General features: G+C 40.0%; 1 protein-coding gene across 2 annotated transcripts in view; it reads right to left on the bottom strand.

Annotated features, from left to right (window-relative positions):
* LOC129036305 (SUMO-interacting motif-containing protein 1-like) overlaps nt 1–23,878 on the bottom strand; it is a 61,396-nt gene that overhangs the window by 26,578 nt on the left and 10,940 nt on the right. For both annotated transcript variants that reach the window (XM_063665619.1, XM_054487211.2), the window contains exons 2-4: nt 9,897–9,982; nt 4,052–4,284; nt 3,199–3,268 (exon numbers count right to left, since the gene is read on the bottom strand). In XM_063665619.1, the coding sequence (XP_063521689.1) occupies nt 3,199–3,268; nt 4,052–4,284; nt 9,897–9,968 (375 nt within the window). In that variant the 5' untranslated portion in view covers nt 9,969–9,982. The remainder of the gene's footprint in view (nt 1–3,198; nt 3,269–4,051; nt 4,285–9,896; nt 9,983–23,878) is intronic.

Raw genomic sequence — 23,878 nt, 5'->3', positions numbered from 1 at the left:
TCTTTGCCACTTGTAACAGTTTTTATGTCTTTTTGTCTTACATTAGTATAGCCATCCTTACTTTCTTTGGATTACCATTTGTGAGGAATATCTTTTCTCATCCTTTCACTTTCAGCAAGTCTTTCTATTTTTCTTTTTTTTTTTAGAGACAGGGTCTTGCTCTGTCACCCAACTGGAGTGCAGTGGCACTATGACAGCCTACTGCAGCCTAGAATTCCTGGGCTCACGGGATCCTCCCACCTCAACCTCCACAGTAGCTGGGACAACAGGTGTGTGTTACTATGCCTACTAATTAAAAAAACTTTTTTAGAGACAGAGTCTTCCTATGTTGTCTAGGCTGGTCCCGAACTCCTGACTTCAAGCAATCCTTCTACATTGGTCTCCCAAAGTGCTGGAATTACAGGCATGAGCCATTGCACCTGGCCACAAGAGTTTGGTATTTGAAAAGATATAAAGTGAGTCTCTTGTAGATGGCATATAGTTGGATCCTGGTTTTTAGTCCATTCAGCTAATCTCTGTCTTTTAACTGGGGACTTTAATCTATTTGCATTTAAAATAATTACTGACAGGGAAGAACTTACTATGGCCATATTAATTATTTCCTATATGTCTTGTAGCCTTTTCATGCCTCCTTTCCTTTGTTACTGCCTTCCTTCATTTTTCATTGATTTTTTTTGTAGTGACATGCTTTGATTTCTTTCCCATTTCCTTTTGGGTATATTCTATAGATATCTTACTTGAAGTTACCAATGAGATCACATAACATATCTTAAAGTTATAACAATCTAGTTTAACAACTTCAGTTGCATACAAAAACCTCTACTTCTTTACTACTCCACCACAATTTATATTATCAATGTCTTAAGTTAGATCTTTATATACTATATACCCATAACTTGTTTTATTTTTTGAGACAGAGTCTTGCTCTGTTGCCCAAGCTGGAGTACAGTGGCATGATTTTGGCTCACTGCATCCTCCACCTTCTGGGTTCAAGCAATTCTTGTGCCTGAGTAGCTGAGACTGCAGGCATGCACCACCACACCCAGCTAATGTTTACATTTTTAGTAGAGATGGGGTTTCACCATGTTGGCTGAGCTGGCCTCGAACTCCCGACCTCAGGTGATAACTCCCATCTCAGCCTCCCACTCCAGGACAGGTGCGGTGGCTCATGCCTGTAATCCCAGCACCTTGGGAGGCCGAGGTGGGCGGCCAGGCAGCCCCAGACAAGTCAGTATATTGCATGCGTGGTCCACTCTTTTGTTTCTGGCCCAAGGGAAGAGCCAAGGTATGGGAGGTTTTCTCCTGGTTGAACCATGCTTTGCTGGGGAGGGAGAGGGACATGGGCATGCAAAATTCCACAAACTTTCCTAGCACTTTTGATACACTATGTTCTCGGTTAGGCATTGACCTGGGTGCTGAAACTTCTTAATTCAGCTCTAGAGTTCTCACAGTGATATTCTGGTCTGTATATGGTTGTTAATTCAGTGTCTCCATGGGGTAACAAGGGCCTGGAGCTTCCTAGTCTACGATCTTGCTGATGTCTCCCAGATTGTTCCTATTTAAAGCCCTCTGTTATTTCACTCCAATCTGGACTAACTGCTTCCTAGGTGTGCTATTCATTGCAATCTTGGGACTTCAGTACTCTCCTGGATTAAATCTGATGTTCCCTGAATCCCATGCCTCCCCCCTTTTTTTGATTACTTCCTCATTCCTTTGATATACTACCTCAGATAACCTTCTAAGAAACAGGGTATGGGGATATATTTTCAAATTCCTGCATAGCTGGAAATGTCTTAATTCTATCCTCACACTTAACTGATAGTTTGGCTAAGTACAGAATTCTAAGTAATTTGTTTTAGCCAATTGCTTTAGGTGAGCAGACAAAAAGTTGGCAGTTAAACTTGGGGATCCTTAAAGGACAGAATGTGGAAAACCTTCTTCCTGTAGCACCAACTCTGCACTAGCTGTCTTTGTTTTGTTTATTACAGACGGTTCATTCAACTTTTTTTTTTTTTTTGAGACAGAGTTTCACTCTTGCTGCCCAGGCTGGAGTGCAATGGCATGATCTTGGCTCACTGTAACCTCCACTTCCTGGGTTCAAGTGATTCTCCTGCCTCAGCCTCCCAAGTAGCTGGGATTACAGGCATGTGCCACCACACCCAGCTAATTTTGTATTTTTTCATAGACACGGGGTTTCTCCATGTTGGGCAGGCTGGTCTCAAATTCCCAACCTCAGGTGATCTGCCCGCCTTGGCCTCCCAAAGTGCTGGGATTACAGGCATGAGCCACCACGCCCGGCCTTATTCAACTTTTTTAGACAATAAATTCTCTGACTTTTTGCCTGAAGGTAGGTAACCTGGCTACTGATCCTTCTGCCCTCAGCAATGAAGAGGTTGGCTGTTCCATTCACAAACTTTCAATAAATATCCAATAGCCCACATCTGACTCCTGCTCTCTATTAGATATTGTGTTTCTAAGTCCAAGACCTCTCTGGTGCTCTAAAGTGAAGATTCGTCCTTCCTTGGCTGTAGCCTCTGTACATGTATGTGGCTTTCTCTGCCCAGCTTCATCAGTCATCACTCTTACATTCTCTGTAGCTCTCCCTAATCTTCATTCAAATCTACTATCCTTCCCCTTTTTTTATAGCCATGAATTTATAACTTTCTCTATTCATTTACTATTATTTTTAATGGGATCTCAAGGAGAGGGATAAGTAAATATACTAAATCTTGAATTGGAAGATAGCACATACCATTTCAGTAGGAATTTTTTGGCAGGGGTGGGAGTATCAGGAGGGAATAATGGTGTAGACTTTATGACCAGATTTACTGTCACTTTTCTTTTTTCTTTTTTAAGACAGGGTCTTGCTCTGTCACCCAGGCTGGAGTACAGTGTTGTGATCATGGATCACTATAGCCTTGACCTCCTAGGCTCAAGCAATCCTCCTGCTTCAGCCTTCTGTGTAGCTGGGACCACAGGCATGCATCACTATGCCCAGCTAAATATTTTATTTTTATTTTTGTAGAGACAGGGTCTCACTTTGTTGCCCAGGCTGGCCTTGAACTCCTGGGCTCAAACTGTCCTCCTGCCTCGGCCTCCCAAAATACTGGGATTAGTGTGAGCTATGGCACCTGGTATCACTTTTGTTTATAGTTAAAACTTCCCCTACAGAAGATATAATCTTATAATTGTTGTTACCTCTTCCTCCATGACATAGGTGAGCAGTTTCCAGTCCCACTCCACTGTCTTGGCATTGGCTGGATGTAGCCTGAAAGTCAAGTGAAATCAATTAGAATTATGGAGAATTTAGCGGAAGAAGCGATAGGATCTGAAGGTGATAGAAGGAAGAAGCCTCTTCTTATCCTCCATTATCCTCTATGCTCTTGCTCACCTTCTGGTATCATACCATGTCAATCTGAGAGTAGTGGAACTTCATTGTTTTTTGCTACCCAGTATCCACTCCCCTTTTGGAAAGCTTCAGTACTATAATTTTGTCTGAAGAAACCAACTCTTCACTACTCTTAACCAAGTAGTTTTACCTACCAGAACCCCAAAATGAAGTATGTGGCTTTTTTAGCCAATCGTGCTGTTCTACCCCTCAATTCACGGTGATTGGCTCAAAGATACGGTCATGTCTCTCATTAGGCCAATTAAATCCTGCAAGACTCAATTTCAGAACTCTTGGGTGACTATAAAGGAAACAGACACTCTCTCCCACTGGAAGTGTCATAAAAGCCTGAGGCTGAGAGGCTACCACATGCGGCCCCAAACAGAAGCAGAGCTGCAGAATGAACCCTGGTAACCATTTTTGTATACTGAATCAAGTCACATCTCACTCCTCGGTTTCTAGTAACACGAGCCATTAAATTCTCTTTTACCAGTAGTTAAGGTCTCTTTGGACTGGGTTTCCTATCATTTGCAATTCAAATAACACTAATATACTAAGTCACCCACTGTAACGGTTAGGGTAAAAAGGCCTGTCAAGAGAAAGCTATGCCCTGAGTCCAAGATCCCTAGAAGATTCGCCAACAGCCGAGGTTATGGTTCATACTGCTGAATTTTCATGAGAAGCATGTAGGCCTCCTTTAGGACATCCACAGTCTCAGAGCCACTGAGCAAGATTTTCTGGATGATGTGAGCCACGATTTCTCTTGGTGGGTAATGCTGGGGTGACACAAAGTCCATCAAAAACTGCACAGTCCCCAGGGGAAAATTCTCTTCAATGGTATTTGTTACCATTCTTAGTCTTCGATGAGGGATGGGTTCTAATTTTTGACCCTTGTTCTGTAGAGATTAAAAAGAAGGAAATTAGGAGGGATTTTTATTTTATTTTATTTTTTTATTTTGAGATGGAGTCTTGCTCTGTTCCCCAGGCTGGAGTGCAGTGGCGCGATCTCGGCTCACTGCAAGCTCCGCCTCCCGAGTTCACGCCATTCTCCTGCCTCAGCCTCCAGAGTAGCTGGGACCACAGGCGCCCACCACCACACCCGGCTAATTTTCTTTTGTATTTTTAGTAGAGACGGGGTTTCACCGTGTTAGCCAGGATGGTCTCGATCTCCTGACCTCATGATCCGCCCATCTCAGCCTCCCAAAGTGCTGGGATTACAGGTGTGATATGGGATTACTCTCAGTGTATTTGCATCTTTATATGTAGAATGTCTCTCATATAGACAGTACATCTCATATAGATAGCGCATACTTGGTTCTTGCTTTTTTTTTTGGTCCAGCCTGACAATCTCTGCCTTTTGTTTAGAATTTTGGTCTATTTACACTTAATTATTTACATGTTCACTTTTAAACCTACAATCATACCATCTCTTTCCTATTTCTTCTATCCATTATTTGTTTCACTGTCCCTCTTTTCCTACCTCCCTTTATGCTAGAGACATATTTTTTGGCATTCCATTTTAATTCCTCTATTGGTTTTCTATCTATATGTCTTTTCATTATATTTTTAGTGGTTGCTCTTGGGACTACAGTGTATAAATTCAATTTATTCCAGTGTACTTTAGAAAATTTTAGAAAATGTATTGAATTACTTTTTGGCACAGCATGGTGGCTCAGGCTTGTAGTCCTAGCACTTTGGGAGGCCAAGGTGGGCAGATTGCTTGAGCTCAGGAGTTGGACACCAGCCTTGGCAACATGGTGAAACCCCATCCCTACAAAAAAATTTGGCTGGGCATGATGGTGTGTGCCTGTAGTCCCAGCTACTTGGGGGGCTGAGTCAAGAGGATGGTTTGAACCTGGGAGGTTGAGGCTGCAGCGAGCTGAGATTGCATCACTGCACTCAAGCCTGAGGGACAAAACCAGACAAAGACAAGCCTGGGGGACAAAAAAAAAAAAAAAAAAAGGAAAATTTATTGAATTACTTAAGGTAAAACTATAGAAACCTTACAAAATATTCCATTCACCTGTGCCTCATCCTGTATTTTTGTTGTCCTATTATCTGTATACCTTGTAAACATATCAACACAGTAGTACTATACGTTTCAGTCACTTGTCTTTTAAAGATATTAAGACATAACAAAAAATCATTATTTTTGTTTTACACACATTTACAATTTCACGTGCTCTTCATTCCTTTGTGTAGATCCAAATATCCATTTAGGTGTCATTTCCCTTCAGCCAAAATGTCTTATAGTGCAGGTCTGCTAGTGAAAAATTCTCTCATCTCTGTTTATCCAAAAATGTCTTTATTTTCCCCTTATTTTTGAAGGATAATTTTTCCAGATGCAGAATTCTTGGCTGAAAGCTTTCTTTTTCCACCATTTGAATATGTTGGTCCAATGTCTTTTGACCTCCACAGTTTCTGATAAGAAGTGAGGTGTTAATTGCACTGTTGTTCCCTATGTACAATATACCATTTTTCTCTGGACAGTCAATAAGTGGTTTTGTGATTATCTTGCTTTCAGTCTGCTGTACTTCTTGAGTAAGTTAATTTTTTCCCCACAAAATGTGAGAAAATTCCAGTCATTATTTCTTCAAAAAATTTTCTATAATCTACTGCTGCCCCTCCTTCTAAGACTCCTTCTAATACCGATTATGGATTGTTTGATATTGCCCTAAGACTCCTTCTAATACCTATTATGGATTGTTTGATATTGCCCTAAGACTCCTTCTAATACCGATTATGGATTGTTTGATATTGCCCTAAGACTCCTTCTAATACCTATTATGGATTGTTTGATATTGCTCTAAGACTCCTTCTAATACCTATTATGGATTGTTTGATATTGCCCTAAGACTCCTTCTAATACCGATTATGGATTGTTTGATATTGCCCTAAGACTCCTTCTAATACCGATTATGGATTGTTTGATATTGCCCTAAGACTCCTTCTAATACCTATTATGGATTGTTTGATATTGCCCTAAGACTCCTTCTAATACCTATTATGGATTGTTTGATATTGCCCTACATATCTCTTTTCAACTTTATTCCATCTTTTTCTCCCCTGTTTCTCGAAACTAGGTGATTTCTATTGATCTAGCTTGAACTTCATGGCTTCTTTTGCCAATCTGCTTCAATCTACTGTTGAAGCTATTTAGATTTTTAAAAAAATTTCAGTTACTGTATTTTTCAACTCTCAAATTTCCATTTTTATAGTTTCCATTTCTTGGTTGAGATTTTCCACCCACTCATTGATGTCATCTTTTAACTCATTGGACACATTTACAGTAATTGCTTTGAAGTTTCTGTTAAATCCAACAACTAGGCTCACTCAGAGTCAGTTTCTATTGACTGCCCTTTCCCCCTCCTTGAGTATGAGTCACACTTCTGTTTCTTTGCATGCCTAGACACTGGGTTTAAATGTGTTCTTCTAAGAATTGTTGTGGGGTTTTTGTTGTTCTAGTAGATATTAATACTTAACCTGCCTAGATTCGAACTGCAAACTTTGTCTCGCTTGCACAATATAGGTACTGATATCTTTGTTCTTATGGTTTCCAGCTGCTGTTGATTTAACCTGGCCTCTTGAGGCAGGGGGGTCCTCTGTTGTGCCTACATAATTTGGCTGTCAGCCAAGCACCTGAGCAGTCATTTTACTAAAATTTTGTGGTTCACCCTTCGTATGATTTTTCTTGTTTGCAGGGATTCCTCTGTAATTTCTTGCTCTGCCAGCCTTGACCTCTGTCCCCTGACATTTCAAGTCCATAAAATCTCAGCTTTCTGCCACCCAAGTTGCAAATGATTGGGGAATGCAATCAGTTAAGAAAGCCGCAAAGTCACAGATATCACCCTATGCAGCTATCTTGTAAGAACAGATTCCGCTCTGGTATCTGCCTGATTTTTCACCGGGCCCTCAGAGAGTACTTTAACAGGTATGGTGAGGCAGTTTCACAGATTGGAAGTAGAATCCAACTGCATTGCTCTTCAAACTTTGGAGAGAGTCAGTTGCTCCCCTCTTTGATGGGTCCATAGCACACTGTACATACTAACATTACTTTAGCACATATCATGAAGCATTTTTGCAGGGTACTTAATTATCTTCTCCCCCATTTGAGAATAACCTCTTTTTGTATCCTGTATCCTTGGTAGCTATAAGGTACTTGGATCCAACACATGATTAATAAATAAATTTAATCTAATAATATTTGTTAATTTATTCTCATTTCATTGTTCTCTCATACTCTCCCTAACTCCTAATTAAGTAATTTGCATTTCTATCACATATTGCTCCAATTAAACTTTCACAGATAACAAATTACCTTTCTAATTTTAACAGTTGTATTGCCAGAGGGAGGAGAAACACAGATTACTAAGGCATCCTGATATTTGGCATCTGCAGAGTGAAATTAGGAAATAACTCCATCAGGCCTCCTAATCAACCCTATTTTCAGACATTGTGAGGTGAATGTTATTCACATTTTAGAGCAAAACAAAGCTCAGAAACCAGAACACTTTTCTTTTGGGGCTTTGGATTTAATAAATTGGAAGTGTCAGATTCACCTATACCAGCAAACTGCTGACCCAAGGCTTATCACCCACTTATGGTGTTGATAATGGGATATGCTGCCTACCACTGTAGCTTCTGTTCAGTTTTTGGTTAATTTTACTCTTTGGAGACTTCTGTTAATTCTTGCCAGCCTGGCTAGCAGGAAAAATTAGTTTTGGTTAGAATCCTGTTTGTTTGTTTGTTTTAAGTGGAGAGTCCTTCTAAGTTGGCTAACTCCTGAAAGAAAAAATTCCTGGTCAAGGCTTGTGTTGAATTTCTATCCAGTGACCTTGTTAAACTCCCTCAATTAGGTCCTAGGAGGGTTTTGTTGTTGGGGGTGGGTATATTCCTTGAGATCTTCTGCACAGACAATCATGTCATCTGGAAATAGGGACAGTTTCATTTCTTTTTTCCAATCTGTATGCCTTTTATTCCCCTTTCCTATTTTACTTTTTTTGTAGAAATGATATCTCCCTATGTTGTTCAGGCTGGTCTTGAACTCCTGGGCCCAAGCAATCTTCCCTCCTTGGCCTCCCAAAGTTCTGGGATTATAGGCATGAGCCACCACCATGCCTGGCCTATTTCCTTTTCTTAACTAATTGCACCAGCTGAGACTTCCAGCACCCTCTGAATAGGAGCGGTAAAAGCAAATATCATTGCTTTGTTCTAAATCTCACAGTCCACAATCAAATGTGGGAGCAATGGGCTGATCTAAGGTTTGAACTTAAAATTAAAAGGAAAGCAGAGTGTAAAAGTTTGAAAAATTTGCAACCCAGTCCTGTGGTAGGGAAGGAACAAGCATTTTTAGGAGAGAAATTTAAAGGGGCTGAAGAGCAACCACTTGCAAAAGAATTAGCAAGACAATGGGAAAAAGGCCTAGAGGCCTAGAAGGACAGAATCGTTTCAGGAGCCCAATCCAAATTCAGGCTGTTCAGGCCCCAGTCAGGGCTCAAAAGGCCCCAGGCATGATGGCGCAGGCTGCCAATCAGAGGCCCTGGCAGCTTCCATGTGGTGTTAAGTCTGTAGACACACAGAATGCAAAAGCGCATTCTGGCAGTTTCCACCTAGACTTCAGAAGATGTATCAGAAAGTCTGCATGCACAGGCAGAAGCCTGCCACAAGGGCAGAGCCCCCACAGAGAGACTCTACTAGGGCAGTGCCAAGGGGAAATGTGGGGTTGGAGCCCCCACAGAGTCCCTACTGGGGTACTCCTTAGTAGAACAAGGCTGCTGCCCTCCAGAGCCCAGAGTGGTAGAGCCACCAGCAGGTTGTACTTTCAGCCTGGAAAAGCCAAAGGCCCAACTCCCACTTGTGGGAGTAGCCATATAGGCTGTGCCCCAGTAAAGCCAAAGGGTGGGGCTGCCCAAGGCCTTAGGAGCCCACCCCTTGCACCAGTATGCCCAGGATGCAGGACATGGAGTTAAGGGAGATTATTTTGGAGCTTTAAGATTTAATGTCTGCCCTGCTGAGTTCTGGACTTGCATGAGGCCTATTACCCCTTTCTTTTGGCCATTTTTTTCCTTCTGGAATGGGAATGTTTACCCTATGCCTGTACAACCATTGTATCTTAGAATTCAATAACTTGCTTTTCATCTTACAGGCTCACAGCTGGAAGAAATTAGCCTTCAGTCTCAGATGAGATTTTGCATTTTTTTAATTGACAGTGGAATGAGTTAAGACTTTTGGAAATTATTGGGAAGGGATGATTATATTTTGCAATGTGAGAAGGATAAGACATTTGGGGGGCCAGGGAAAGAATAATATAGTTTGGATATTTGGCCCCTCTGTCAGGTTAAAATTTGATCCCCAATGTTGGAGGTATGACCTGGTGGAATCATGGGGACAGATCCCTCATAAATGTCATGGTGCCATTCTCAAGGGATTGAGCCAGTTCTCACTCATAGTTCCTGCAAAATATGAATGTTCTTTTTTCTCTTCCCCCTTCTCTCACCATGAGACATACCTGCTCCCCATTCGCCTCTGCCATGGTTGGAAGCTTCCTGAGGTCCTCACCAGAAGCAGATGCTGGTGCCATGCTTCTTGTTCAACCTGCAGAATTATGAGCCAAATAAACCTCTTTTCTTTATAAATGACTCAGCCTCAGGTATTCCCTTACAGCAATGCAAAATGAACTAAGACAGCTATTCTGAATCTTTTGTCCTTCCATATAAACTTTATAATCAGTTTGTTGATGTTCATAGAACAAATTGCTGGGATTTTGATTGGGATTGCATTGAATCTACCAATTAAGTCAGGAAGAATTGACATCTTGATGACATTGAGTTTTCCTGTTCACAAACATGAAATGTTTCTCCATTTATGTAGTTCTTTGACACCCGTCATCACAGTTTTCTATATAAAGATCTTGTAGATATTTTGTTATATTTATGCCTATTTGTTCAATTTCTGGGAGTGCTAATGTAAATGTAAATGGTAATGTAATTTTTCATTTCAAATTTCACTTTTTCATTGTTAGTATATAGGAAAGCAACTGAGTTTTGTTTGTTAACCTTGTGTTCTGCAAACTCACTATAATTGCTTGTTAGTTCCAAGAGGTTTTTTCTATATTTTTTGAGATTTTCTACATAGACAAATCATGTCTTCAGTGAACAAAGACAATTTTATTTCTTCCTTCCCAATCCACATACCTTTTCTTTGAGACAGAGTCTCACTCTGTCACCCAGGCTGGGGTGCAGTGGTGCAATCTTGGCTCATTGCAACCTCTGCTTCCTGGGTTCAAGTGATTCTTCTGCCTCAGCCTCCCAAGTAGCTAGGACTACAGGTGCTCATCACCATGCCTGGCTGATTTGTATATTTTTAGTAGAGATGCGATTTCACCACATTGGCCAGGCTGGTCCGAACTCCTGGCCACAAGTAATCCACCTGCCTTGGCCTCCCAAAGTGCTCATATTATAGGCATGATCTACCATGCCCAGCCCTGTATCTTTCTTTTCTTCTGTTTTCTTTTTTTGTCACATTAGCTAGGACTTCCAGTACAATGCTGAAAAGGAGTAGTGAGGAGACATCCTTGCCTTATCCTTGATCTTAGTAGGAATGCTTCAAGTTTTTCACCATTAGGTATGATGTTAGTGGCAGGTTTTTTATAGATGTTCTTTCTGAAGTTGAGGAAGTTCCCCTCTATTCCTAGTTTGCTGGAAGGTTTTTTTTTTTATCATGAATGGGTGTTAAATGCTTTTTTGGCCTCTATTGAAGGGATCATGTGATTTCTCTTCTTTAGCCTACAGATGTGGTGAATTGCATTAATGGATTTAATTGATTTTCAAATGTAGAATTGACCTTGCATACCTGGGAGAAATCCTACTTGGTCACGATGTATAATTCTTTTTGAACATTGTTGGATTTGATTTGCTAATATTTTGTTGAGGATTTTTGCATCTGTGTTCATAAAAGATATTGGTCTGTAGTTTTCTTTTATAATTTGTCTTGCTTTGGTATTAGTGTAATGTTGGTCTCATACAGCTAGTTAGCAAGTAGTCCCTCTGCTTCTATTCTCTGAAAGATTGTTGAGAATTTATATCATTTCTTCCTTAAATATTTGTTGGAATTCACTTGCCAACCCATCTGGGCCTGGTGCTTTCTGTTTTGGAAGGTTACTAATAATTATTGATTCTATTTCTTTATTGAATATAGGTCTACTTAAATTACTTATTCATAAAACTTTTTTTTTTCCTTTTTTTTTTTTGAGACAGAGTCTTGCTCTGTCACCCAGGCTGGAGTGCAGTGGCATGATCTCAGCCCACTGCAACTTCTGCCTCCTGGGTTCAAGTGATTCTCCTGCCTCAGCCTCCAGAGTAGCTGGGATTACAGGTGCATGCCACCACACCTGGCTAATTTTTGTATTTTTAGTAGAGATAGGGTTTCGCCATGTTGGTCAGGCTGGTCTCAAACTCCCAGCCTCAAGTGATCCACCTGCCTCAGCCTTCCAAAGAGCTGGCTGGGAATACAGGTGTGAGCCACTGTGCCCAGCCATCATACACCTTTTATAACAAAAATTTAAATTTTAAAAAGCATTTGTTCTACCCAAATTGATCTATAAGCTTAATGATTACAAACAAAATTCCAATGGGATTTTAAAAAGTAACAGATAAGATGATTCATAACTTCATTTGAAATAGAAAAAGCAGCCGAGCACGGTGGCTCGTGCTTGTAATCCCAGCACTTTAGGAGGCTGAGGTGGGCGGATCACTTAAGGTCAGGAGTTTGAGACCAGCCTGGCCAATATGGCGAAACCCCGTCTCTACTAAAAATACAAAAATTAGCTGGGCGTGGTGGCATACACCTGTAATCCCAGCTACTCAGGAAGCTGAGGTAGGAGAATCACTTGAACCCGGGAGGCAGAGGCTGCAGTGAGCTGAGGTTGTGCCACTGCACTCCAGCCTGAGTGACACAGCAAGACTCCGTCTGAAAAAAAAAAAGAAAAGAAAAAAACAAAGAACGTTACTACTGCTGTATGTAGTTGCCACTGCTGCTGCCATCTTCACTAAATTGGAGTTCACCTGGGCCCTGCTTCTTCCCGTCACCAGCTTCTGGTAGAACCTACGTCCCACATGTGAGCACTAGGTGTAACGGAGCCTGGGAAAGTGAGCATCTGCCATTTCTGCTTCTTTACACAGAAGTAGATTGTATCTCTGAAGGTGGAAGTTCTGTACATTCCTAGTGTTCTGAGATTCAGACACTAGGATCTCACAAGGAATGACATAATGTCCACAATAGTGGTATATATTAAAATAAAAAAAGACATATTACTCTTTATCCTCAAAATTCCACTGCAAAGAACTTATCCTACAAACATTTTTTTTTCCTTTTTTAACCATAAAATGCAGAGAAAAAAAATCGTATTTTAATGACCATGCAAGAGGATTCATCATATCATAGTCTAACGGCAAAAAAATTAAAATCAACAAGAGACTGGCTAAGTTTGATTTTTAAAAATTTTTATTAAAATTTCTTTTTAGTTTCATAGGTTTTTGGGTAACAGGTGGTATTTGGTTACACAAGTAAGTTCTTTAGTGGTGATTTGTGAGGTTTTGATGTACCTACCACCCAAGCAGTATACACTGAACCTAATTTGTAGTCTTTCATCCCTCGCCCCCTTCTCACCCCTTCCCCCTGAGTCGCCAAAGACATTCTTATGCCTTTGCATCCTCATAGTTTAGCTCCCACTTATGAGGGAGAATATACAATGTTTGGTTTTCCATTCCTGAGTAATTATGGTTTTTTAACATTAGAATAACATGCAGCTGATAAAACGATTACTGAATGAATACTTACAATGTACCAGGCACCATGTTGTGCACTGGGAATACCATTGGGAGCAAAATGAATAATGGTCTGAATGAGGTATGAATTTTTTAAATGTCTATTACATATTTTTTAAATTTTAAAATATATATACTAATTATATGTAAATATATATAAATTTAATTTTTGTTTTTATTTTAATGCCTATAATATATTAAGTAATTTTTAAAAGTTAGCATGACCCCATTGGGAAAGAATTATACATTTAAATATGTTTGTGCACACACAAGGAAAATTTCTGGAGCAATACACAAAAACTGCAGTTATCTAGAGTAGAAACAGACAGGGGCAGGTTCTTACATAAGAATTTCTTACCTGTATTTACAGTTTATGATTATTATTATTTTTGAGATAGAGTCTTGCTCTGTTGCCCAGGCTGGAGTGCAGTGGCGCGATTTCAGCTCACTGCAACCTCCACCTCCCAGATTCAAGCAATTGTCATGCCTCAGGCTCCAGAGTAGATGGGACTACAGGCGCATGCCACCACTCCCAGCTAACTTTTGTATTTTTAGTAGAGACAGGGTTTTGCCATGTTGGCCAGGCTGATCTCGAACTCCTGACCTCAAGTGATCCGCCCGCCTCGGCCTCCCAAAGTGTTGGGATTATAGGCGTGAGCCACCACGCCTGGCCTATTTACAATTTAAATAATGTTTATAATTTTTTTTTCAGATGGAGTCTCGCTCTGTCACCCAGGCTGGAGTGCAGTGGAGCCATCTTGGCTCACTGCAACCTCTGCCTCCCGGGTTCAAGCGATTCTCAGTCTTCAGCCTCCCAAGTAGCTGGACTACCATGCCTGGCTAATTTTTTGTATTAGTGGAGATGGGGGTTTCACCATATTGTCGAGGCTGGTCTCGAACTCCCAACTCAAGTGATCTGTCCACCTCAGCCTCCCAAAGTGCTGGGATTACTGGCGTGAGACACCGTGCCCAGCCTAATGTTTATAATTTAAAATGGAAAAAATTTATTTTTTGAATGATATGATTATGTACCTTTAAAACATAAGCAAACCAGACAACCCACTGGAGGGTACAGGGTTTCCTTCTGGAGTGAAGTAAATGTTCTAAAATTAGATAGTGGTGATGGCTGCACAACTCAGAGAATTTTATGGTATGGTATGGAATTATACTTTAATAAAGCTGTTATTAAAAGACCCACTGGAATAAGGTAACACTTTACAAATTAGCTAATATAAAAATACGAAACTAAATCCCTACCAGACAGGAAGGAACACTTTGTCTTCATGGGTAGCCAGACCCACCAACCTCCCAAAGACAGCTCAGGATAAATGAGGGATGTTGGAAGTGATCTACAGGCTTACAAGGAAGCTGAACTTGATTTAAGACCCAAGTTAATTTCACATCTGATGTATTAAATTCAAAATGTAGATGAATTTTCCTTTCTATTCTATGGCATCTGCATACAGCTGTAGTGAATATTATATTAATAAGTTCACTAACGTATGCGATTGTGCCACTGCACTCCAGCCTGGGTGAGAGCAAGACTCTATCTCAAAAAAAAAACCTAGTTTTAAAAAACAATTTTTGTATTAAAAAACTCTGGTGAGTCTATTTTTTCAAAACCATCCATTTAAAAAATAGAATTATATTTTGTGACTTGCTTTTTTCCACTTAACTGTTTACTACTAGCATCCCCACCTGATGTTGCCTTGGAAACCTGGTATGAGGTTTGAAAAAGTTTGCCCCGGGATCTTAAAGATGGAGACAAGCGGTGGTAAACCTGCTCTACTAGTTACCATCTGGTTGAACCTACCTTAGTTTCCTCGTTTACCAAACAGGGATAATAATAACTACCTACCTCATGGGGTTGCAGTGAAGATTATGAGTTAATCCAAGTAAAGCACTTGACATGGTACCTGGCATAAATGCCAGCTATTCTTATTATGTGAGGCTTACCACGATTGATATGTTTAACCCTACATAGCACATAGTCATTCAGAATCAAAACTAGCTCCATAAAAAGGCACCAAACCCAAGGAAGTCTTATAGTTTTACTGATCACCAAGAAGCAAATCTCATAAAATGAAAGTTATACTGTACTTCTGCTTAGAAAGACAATATTGTAAAGACATTAACTCTCCTTTAATTAACTTATAAAACTAATGTAGTGGTTCTGAACTGGTGCAATTTTACCCCCCATCCAGGGGCTATTTGGCAATGTCTGGAGACATTTTTGATTGTCACAAGTTGAGGGGTTACTACTGGCAGGCATCTAGCGGGTAGAGGTCAGAGATGCTATTAAATATCCTACAGTGCATAGGACAACCCCATGCAACAAATAATTATATGGCCCAAAGAAACAATCTAATGCAGTCTTTGACAAAATTATTCTAAAATTAATTTGGGGGAATAAATGGGTACAAATAGCCAGGACATTTTTTTGGGGGAAATAGTAAGGAGACACATACGTACATATGTATGTGTTCCCCATACGTTGAACTGTAATCCCCAAGGTTGGAGGTGGGGCCTGGTAGGAGGTATTTGGGTCATGGGGGCAGATCCCTCATGGCTTGGTGCTGTCTTCACAATAATGAGCTATTGCGAGATCTGGCTGTTTGCGTCTGTGGCACCTTTGCAACCCCACTCTCACTCTCTTGCTCTCGCCATGTGATGTGCCAGCTCCCACTGTGGCTTCCACCGTGATTGTAAGCTTCCTGAAGTCTCATCAGAAGGTGAACAGATGCCGGCACCATGCTTCCTGTACAGTCTTTGGAGCCGTGAGCTCTTTTCTTGATCAATTACCCAGTCTCAGGCATTCCTTTTGTTTTTTAATTAAAAAAAACTTTTATATAAAAGTCTTTGATCCATCTTGAATTGATTTTTTGCATAAGGTGAGAGATGAGTATTCTCAGGGATTTCTTTATAGTAATGCAAGAACAGCCTAACACATATACTGCTTTATGAAATCCCAAAAGGTGTATCAAACTATAAAAATAAAACAGGAAAGTTATGGTATTGAATAAAGAAATCAATGAAACATAATGGAAAACCCAGAAACACAAGTAAGTAAAATAATTTGCTATAAAAATATGTTACGGGCCAGGTGTGGTGGCTCACACATGTAATCCCAGTGCTTTGGGAGGCCAATGTGGTAGGACCACTTGAGGCAAGGAGTTCAAGACCAGTGTGGGCAACATAGTGAGACCCTGTCTCTACTAAGAAATAAATTAATTAATTTAAAAAATTAGCCAGGCATGGTGGTGTTTGCCTATAGTCCTGCCTACTCAGGAGACTTGAGGCAGGAGATCACTTGAGCCCAGGAGTTCAAGGTTGCAATGAGCTATGATTCTGCCACTGCACTCCAGGTTGGGTAACAGTGAGATTCCAAAAAAAAAAAAAGTATTACAAATAATTGGAGAAAAGATACTTGTTTTAAAATGACTGACACAATTGATAACACCATATTTTATAATCTAATATCTGGAATGTTTCCATAATACATATATAACCAGGATGTATCCTATAATTAATGTGTGCATTTCATGTGGTAGTGTTTCTTTTTAGAAAAGGTGTTTTTAAAATGACAGCAAGTCTTAGATTTGTTGTTGTCTTAGAAATAAGGCAAAAAATTAAATTTTATCCTTAAGTAAAATGACTATTTAAGAAAGAAGGACAAAACTAAAGGTCTAAACATGCCATAGAAGGTCTGAGTATATCATGGAAAGTTTGCGAAGGATGAATTTACAAAAGAAATTTGTGGTGACCAAGCTGGCTATAATTAGAAGAAACTTACTTATAAGTATTTCTAAAGACTGCTTCAATTAAAAAATACGTGTGTATATACATTTATACACATTGATATGAAAACTACAATTTTGGCCTCCTATATTAGAACAATGTTTTCTGGAAGTATTGATCTGCTTTTAATAACATTTGCAAGAGATTTTTGACCTAATTCTGAAATTTGTTTCTTAAATTTTCAACCATCTTCTGAAGTGCAGCTTTTTTTGTTGTTGTTTTTTAGTCTTCCTTTCTCTAATATCAGTTTTAAAATGAATCTTCTTCATTTAGAAGGTAATTTCATGTTTTGAGGTAGAGTTTTCCTGTGGAAGCTTCTCAGATTCATATTTCAGTAGTTAAACTTTTGCTATATCTTGTTTCATGTGATTTGCAGGTCAGACATTTCTGCCTTTTGGTCTTCCGCTTTCTCTCCTTGAGAAGGTATATCTTTTTGTTTGGTGAGGTGATAATTCTCTTTTAACTTTTTCATCTTCTGTAATTTTTTTTTCTCCAGCTCTAACTCTGCTTTAATGGCCTGATACTGAAATGTTGTATCTTGAAGGCCTAGAAAAGTTATGTTTTCCTCCAGTAGATCCTGATTCCGTGCTCTTGGCTTTCTTCCTTCCTTTCTTTTTTTTAAAAAAAAAAAAAAAAAAAAAAAAGACAGTCTCACTCTGTCACCCAGGCTGGAGTGCAGTGGCACCATCTTGGCTCACTACAACTTCTGCCTCCGGGTTCAAGTGATTCTTCTTTCTCAGCCTCCAGAGTAGCTGGGGTTACGAATGTGCGCCACTACACCCAGCTCATTTTTTGTATTTTTGGTAGAGACAGGGTTTCACCATGTTGGCCAGGCTGGTCTCAAATTCCTGTCCTCAAGTGATCAGCTCGCCTCGGCCTCCCAAAGTGCTGGGATTACAGGCATGAGCCACAGCACCCGGTCCTGAAGATAATGTTTTTATGACTTTTATTTGAAACATTATCGGTTGTTTTTTTTTTGAGGTGGAGTCTTGCTCTGTTGCTCAGGCTGGAGTGCAGTGGCGCGATCTCAGCTCACTGCAACCTCAGCCTCTGGAGTAGCAGGGATTATAGGTGTCCACCAACATGCTGGCTAATGTTTGTATTTTTAGTAAAGACGGTGTTTCACCATGTTGGCCAGGCTGGTCTCGAACCCCTGACCTCAGGTGATCTGCTCACCTTGGCCTCCCAAAGTGCTGGGATTACAGGCATGAGCCACCGTGCCTAGGCAGGTTCTTTATTTAAATATTTTGTTTTCTAGATTTAAGGAAACCTTTTCTTTCTCTTAAGCTACTTATTAGTTTACAGTGATTTGGTATACTTTGTGAACAAAGGTGGAAACATTTTTTTTGTCCCTATTTGATTCCTCTAAAATTCAGAAACTATCCATGAGTATTCTTATTTTTTTATGGCAAGAATTATTTATATAAGTTTAATAAAATTTGCTCTCTCTTTATAACAGGATGCAGTTGGAAACATTGGTTATATATATTACCAAGGCTTTGACTAGAGCATCATATTTGAGAATGTGCATATAATGCCTGGCTTCAAGGGTTCCCAGCCTTACAGTGAGTAAGGCTGTTAATACATCTGTTCTTAGATTATAGCCCTGTGCATTTTCTTTGAGTTCCTGTTATATACTGGTAGACTGAACTAAATCTTAAATTCTTCTAGATTCCTCCCATCTTTTCTCCCATGAAATTAGTAAAAACAGGAACTGCTCTGTTCCTGAAATCCTAAAAGCTAAAGCTAGATAAATTTTAAGGGGCAAGTCTCACGGCTGATGATGGGTCACACAGAAAGTTCACCAAACCATCCAGTGCCATAACCAGAGACATTCAAAACTGCAAACCAGGATAATAAGCTGACATTTTCATGCTGCAGACAGCTTTTCCCTAGACGTTAGAACAAGACTACATAATCAGACTCCTACTCCTCTTAATCCTACCTTTTCCACTTGGCAGGATAACAGTGTAATTGAAATTTCACAATCAGCAGCTTCTGTTGGTAACTTGACAGAAACTGGTTTAAGGGATCCTTTGGTCCATCTAGTGGGTGACCTTGGCAACATCCCTAATACAACTGTTGCTCTCTCTCTGCTGTAATTCTACCCAGTCATGGGATCCCAGATGATAAAATTGGTCTATATTATCTATTAGTTAAATAAGGAAATTTCTGTGCTGTTGCTAATACTTTATGCTGTACCTAGATAATGGCCTTTGGGAAAGTTGAGACCCATATAAGCAAAATAAGAAAACAGGCCACACAGTTACAAAAGGTGTCACCTAGTTCTTTGTGGTCATTTGATTTATTCAATCGATTCAAAGGTTTAATTGAACCTTGAATCCTAGGTTCATGGCTGAAAACTATTACACAAACTGAGATTATCATTTTACTTTCTATTTTTCTTTTTAAACTTTGTAGCTATTACTTGTTAAAATTCTGCCAAACTACAATGCCTAACAGAATAATGCTGGCCTAGCACTTTGAGGTAATAGGAAACACCTATGGAACTGATAAAATTAAACTTAATAATGAACTCCAGGTAAACTTAGCTTGAGAGCTACTCCCTCCAAACCTCCCTTGTTGCTCAAATGTGGCTAAGAGTTTTGACACTGACTCCTAGTTGTCAATGACTCCCTCCAACATGGAATCAGACCAACAATCCAGGATAGGTCCATCCTGGCACTGAGGGATATCAAAATTGAACTATTTCCAGGCACAGTGGCTCATGCCTGTAATCCCAGAACTTTGGGAGGCTGAGGCGGGTGGATCACTTGAGGTCAGGAGTTTGAGACTAGGCTGGCTAACATTGTGAAACTCCGTCTCTACTAAAAATACAAAAAAATTCTCGAGCAGTATCTTTAGAAGAGCAACCCCAAGACGCATAATCGTCATATTCACCAAGTTGAAATGAAGGAAAAAATATTAAGGGCAGCCAGACAGAAAGGTCGGGTTACCCACAAAGGGAAGCCCATCAGACTAACAGCGGATCTCTCTGCAGAAACCCTACAAACCAGAAGAGAGTGGGGGCCAATATTCAACATTCTTAAGAAAATAATTTTCAACCCAGAATTTCATATCCGGCCAGACTACGCTTCATAAGTGAAGGAGAAATAAAATCCTTTACAGACAGGCAAATGCTGAGAGATTTTGTCACCATCAGGCCTGCCTTACAAGAGCTCCTGAAGGAAGCATTAAATATGGAAAGGAAAAACTGGTACCAGCCACTGCAAAAACACACCAAATTGTTTTTGTTTTGTTTTTGAGATGGTGTCTCGCTCTGTCACCAGGCTGGAGTGCAGTGGCATGATCTTGGCTCACTGTAATCTCCGCCTCCCAGGTTCAAGCCATTCTCCTGCCTCGGCCTCCCGAGTAGCTGGGACTACAGAAGCGCGCCACCACACCTAGCTAATTTGTGTATTTTTAGTAGAGAAAGGGTTTCACTGTGTTGCCCAGGATGGTCTCGATCTCCTGACCTCATGATCTGCCCACCTCGGCCTCCCAAAGTGCTGAGATTACAGGGGTGAGCCACCGTGCCCGGCCAAACACACCAAATTGTAAAGACCATTGACACTATGAAGAAACTGCATCAACTAATGGGCAAAACAACCAGCTAGCATCATAATGACAAGATCAAATTCACACATAATATTAATCTTAAATGTAAACGGGCTAAATGCCCCAATTAAAAGACACAGACTGGCAAATTGGATGAAGAGTCAAGACCCATTGGTGTGCTGTATTCGGGAGACCCATCTCATGTGCAAAGACACACATAGGCTCAAAATAAAGGGATGGAGGAATAAATTACCAAGCAAATGGAAAGCAAAAAAAAAAAAAAAAAAAAAAAAAAAAAAAATCAAGGGTTGCAATGCTAGTCTCTGATAAAACAGACGTTAAACCAACAAAGATCAAAAAAGACAAAGAAGGGCATTACATAATGGTAAAGGGATTAATGCAACAAGAAGCGCTAACTATCTTAAATATATATGCACCCAATACAGGAGCACCCAGATTCATAAAGCAAGTTCTTACAGACCTACAAAGAGACTTGGACTCCCACACAATAATAGTGGGATATTTTAACACCCCACTGTCAATATTAGACAGATCAACAAGACAGAAAATTACCAAGGATATTCAGGACTTGAACTCAGGTCTGGAACAAGTGGACCTAATAGACATCTACAGAACTCTCCACCCTGAATCAACAGAATATACATTCTTCTCAGCACCACATCTCACTTATTCTAAAATTGGCCACATAATTGGAAGTAAAACACTCCTCAATAAATGCAAGAGAACGGAAATCATAACAGTCTCTCAGACCACAGTGCAATCAAATTAGAACTCAGGGTTAAGAAACTCACTCAAAATTGCACAACTACATGGAAACTGAACAACCTGCTCCTGAATAACTACTGGGTAAGTAACGACATTAAGGCAGAAATAAATAAGTTCTTTGAAACCAATGAGAACACAGACACAATGTGCCAGAATCTCTGGGACACAGCTAAAGCAGTGTTTAGAGGGAAATTTCTAGCACTAAATGCCCACAGGAAAAAGTGGGAAAGATCTAAAATTGATACCCTAACATCACAATTAAAATAACTAGAGAAGCAAGAGCTAACAAATTCAAAAGCTAGCAGAAGGCAAGAAATAACTAAGATCAGGGTAGAACTGAAGGAGATAAGAGACATGAAAAACCCTTCAAAAAAAAAATCAATGAATTCAGGAGCTGTTTTTTTTTTTTTTTTTTTTTTTTGAGACAGAATCTCGCTCTGTTGCTCAGGCTGGAGTGCAGTGGCGTGATCTCGGCTCACTGCAAGCTCTACCTCCTGGGTTCACACCATTCTCCCGCCTCAGCCTCCTGAGTAGCTGGGACTACAGGTGCCCGCCACCATGCCCAGCTAATTTTTTGTATTTTTAGTAGAGACGGGGTTTCACCGTGTTAGCCTGGATGGTCTCGATCTCCTGACCTTGTGATATGCCCACCACAGCCTTCCAAAGTACTGGGATTACAGGCGTGAGTCACCATGTCTGGCCAGGAGCTGTTTTGTTGAAAAGATTAACAAAATAGATAGACTGCTAGCCAGACTAATAAAGAAGAAAAGAGAGAAGAATCAAATAGACACAATAAAAAATGATAAAGGGGATATCACCACTGATCCCACAGAAATACAAACTGCCATCAGAGAAGACTATACACACCTCTACGCAAATAAACCAGAAAATCTAGAAGAAATGGATAATTTCCTGGACACATACACCCTCCCAAGGCTAAACCAGGAAGAAGTTGAATCCCTGAATAGACCAATAACAAGTTCTGAAATTGAGGCAGTAATTAATAGCCTACCAACCAAAAAAAGCCCAGGACCAGACGGATTCACAGCCAAATTCTACCAGAGGCACAAAGAGGAGCTGGTACCATTCCTTCTGAAATGATTCCAAACAATAGAAAATGAGGGAATCCTCCCTAACTCATTTTGTGAGGCCAGCATCATCCTGATACCAAAACCTGGCAGAGACACAACAACAAAAAAAATTTCAGGCCATTATCTCTGATGAACATCGATGCAAAAATCCTCAATAAAATACTGGCAAACCAAATTCAGCAGCACATCAAAAAGCTTATCCACCACGATCAAATTGGCTTCATCCCTGGGATGCAAGGCTGGATCAACATACGCAAATCAATAAATGTAATCCATAAACAGAACCAATGACAGAAACCACATGATTATCTCAATAGATGCAGAAAGGGCCTTTGATAAAATTCAACACCCCTTCATGCTAAAAACTCTCCATAAACTAAGTATTGATGAAACGTATCTCAAAATAATAAGAGCTATTTATGACAAACCCACAGCCAATATCATACTGAATGGGCAAAAGCTGGAAGCATTCCCTTTGAAAACCAGCACAAGACAAGGATGCCCTCTCTCACCACTCCTATTCAACACAGTATTGGAAGTTCTGGCCAGGGGAATCAGGCAAGAGAAAGAAATAAAGGGTATTCAAATAGGAAGAGAGGAAGTCAAACAGTCTCTGTTTGCAGATGACATGATTGTATATTTAGAAACCTCATCGTCTCAGCCTAAAATCTCCTTAAGCTGATAAGCAACTTCAGTAAAGTCTCAGGATACAAAATCAATGTGCAAAAGTCACAAGCATTCCTATACACCAATAATAGACAAACAGAGAGCCAAATCATGAGCGAACTCCCATTCATAATTGCTACGAAGGGAACAGAATACCTAGGAATACAACTTACAAGGGATGTGAAGGACCTCTTCAAGGAGAACTACAAACCACTGCCCAACGAAATAAAAGAGGACACAAACAAATGGAAAAACATTCCATGCTCATGAATATGAAGAATCAATATCATGAAAATGGCCACACTGCCCAAAGTAATTTATAGCTTCAATGCTATCCCCATCAAGCTGCCACTGACTTTCTTCACAGAATTAGAAAAAACTACTTTAAAGTTCATAAGGAACCAAAAAAGAGCCCGTATAGCCAAGACAATCCTAAGCAAAAAGAACAAAGCTGGAGGCATCATGCTACCTGACTTCAAACTATACTACAAGGCTACAGTAACCAAAACAGGATGATACTGGTACCAAAACAGATATATAGACCAACGGAACAGAACAGAGCCCTCAGAAATAATGCTACACATCTACAACCATCTCATCTTTGACAAACCTGACAAAAACAAGCAATGGGGAAAGAATTCCCTATTTAATAAATGGTGTTGGGAAAACTGCCTAGCCATATGCAGAAAACTGAAACTGGGCCCCTTCCTTACACCTTATACAAAAATTAACTGAAGATGGATTAAAGACTTAAATGTAAAACCTAA

Source organism: Pongo pygmaeus, chromosome 4 (genome assembly GCF_028885625.2).
Source record: "Pongo pygmaeus isolate AG05252 chromosome 4, NHGRI_mPonPyg2-v2.0_pri, whole genome shotgun sequence".
Taxonomy (NCBI): domain Eukaryota; kingdom Metazoa; phylum Chordata; class Mammalia; order Primates; family Hominidae; genus Pongo; species Pongo pygmaeus.
The sequence above is the reverse complement of the archived record's forward strand: the minus strand, read 5'-3'. Positions and strand labels throughout refer to the sequence as shown.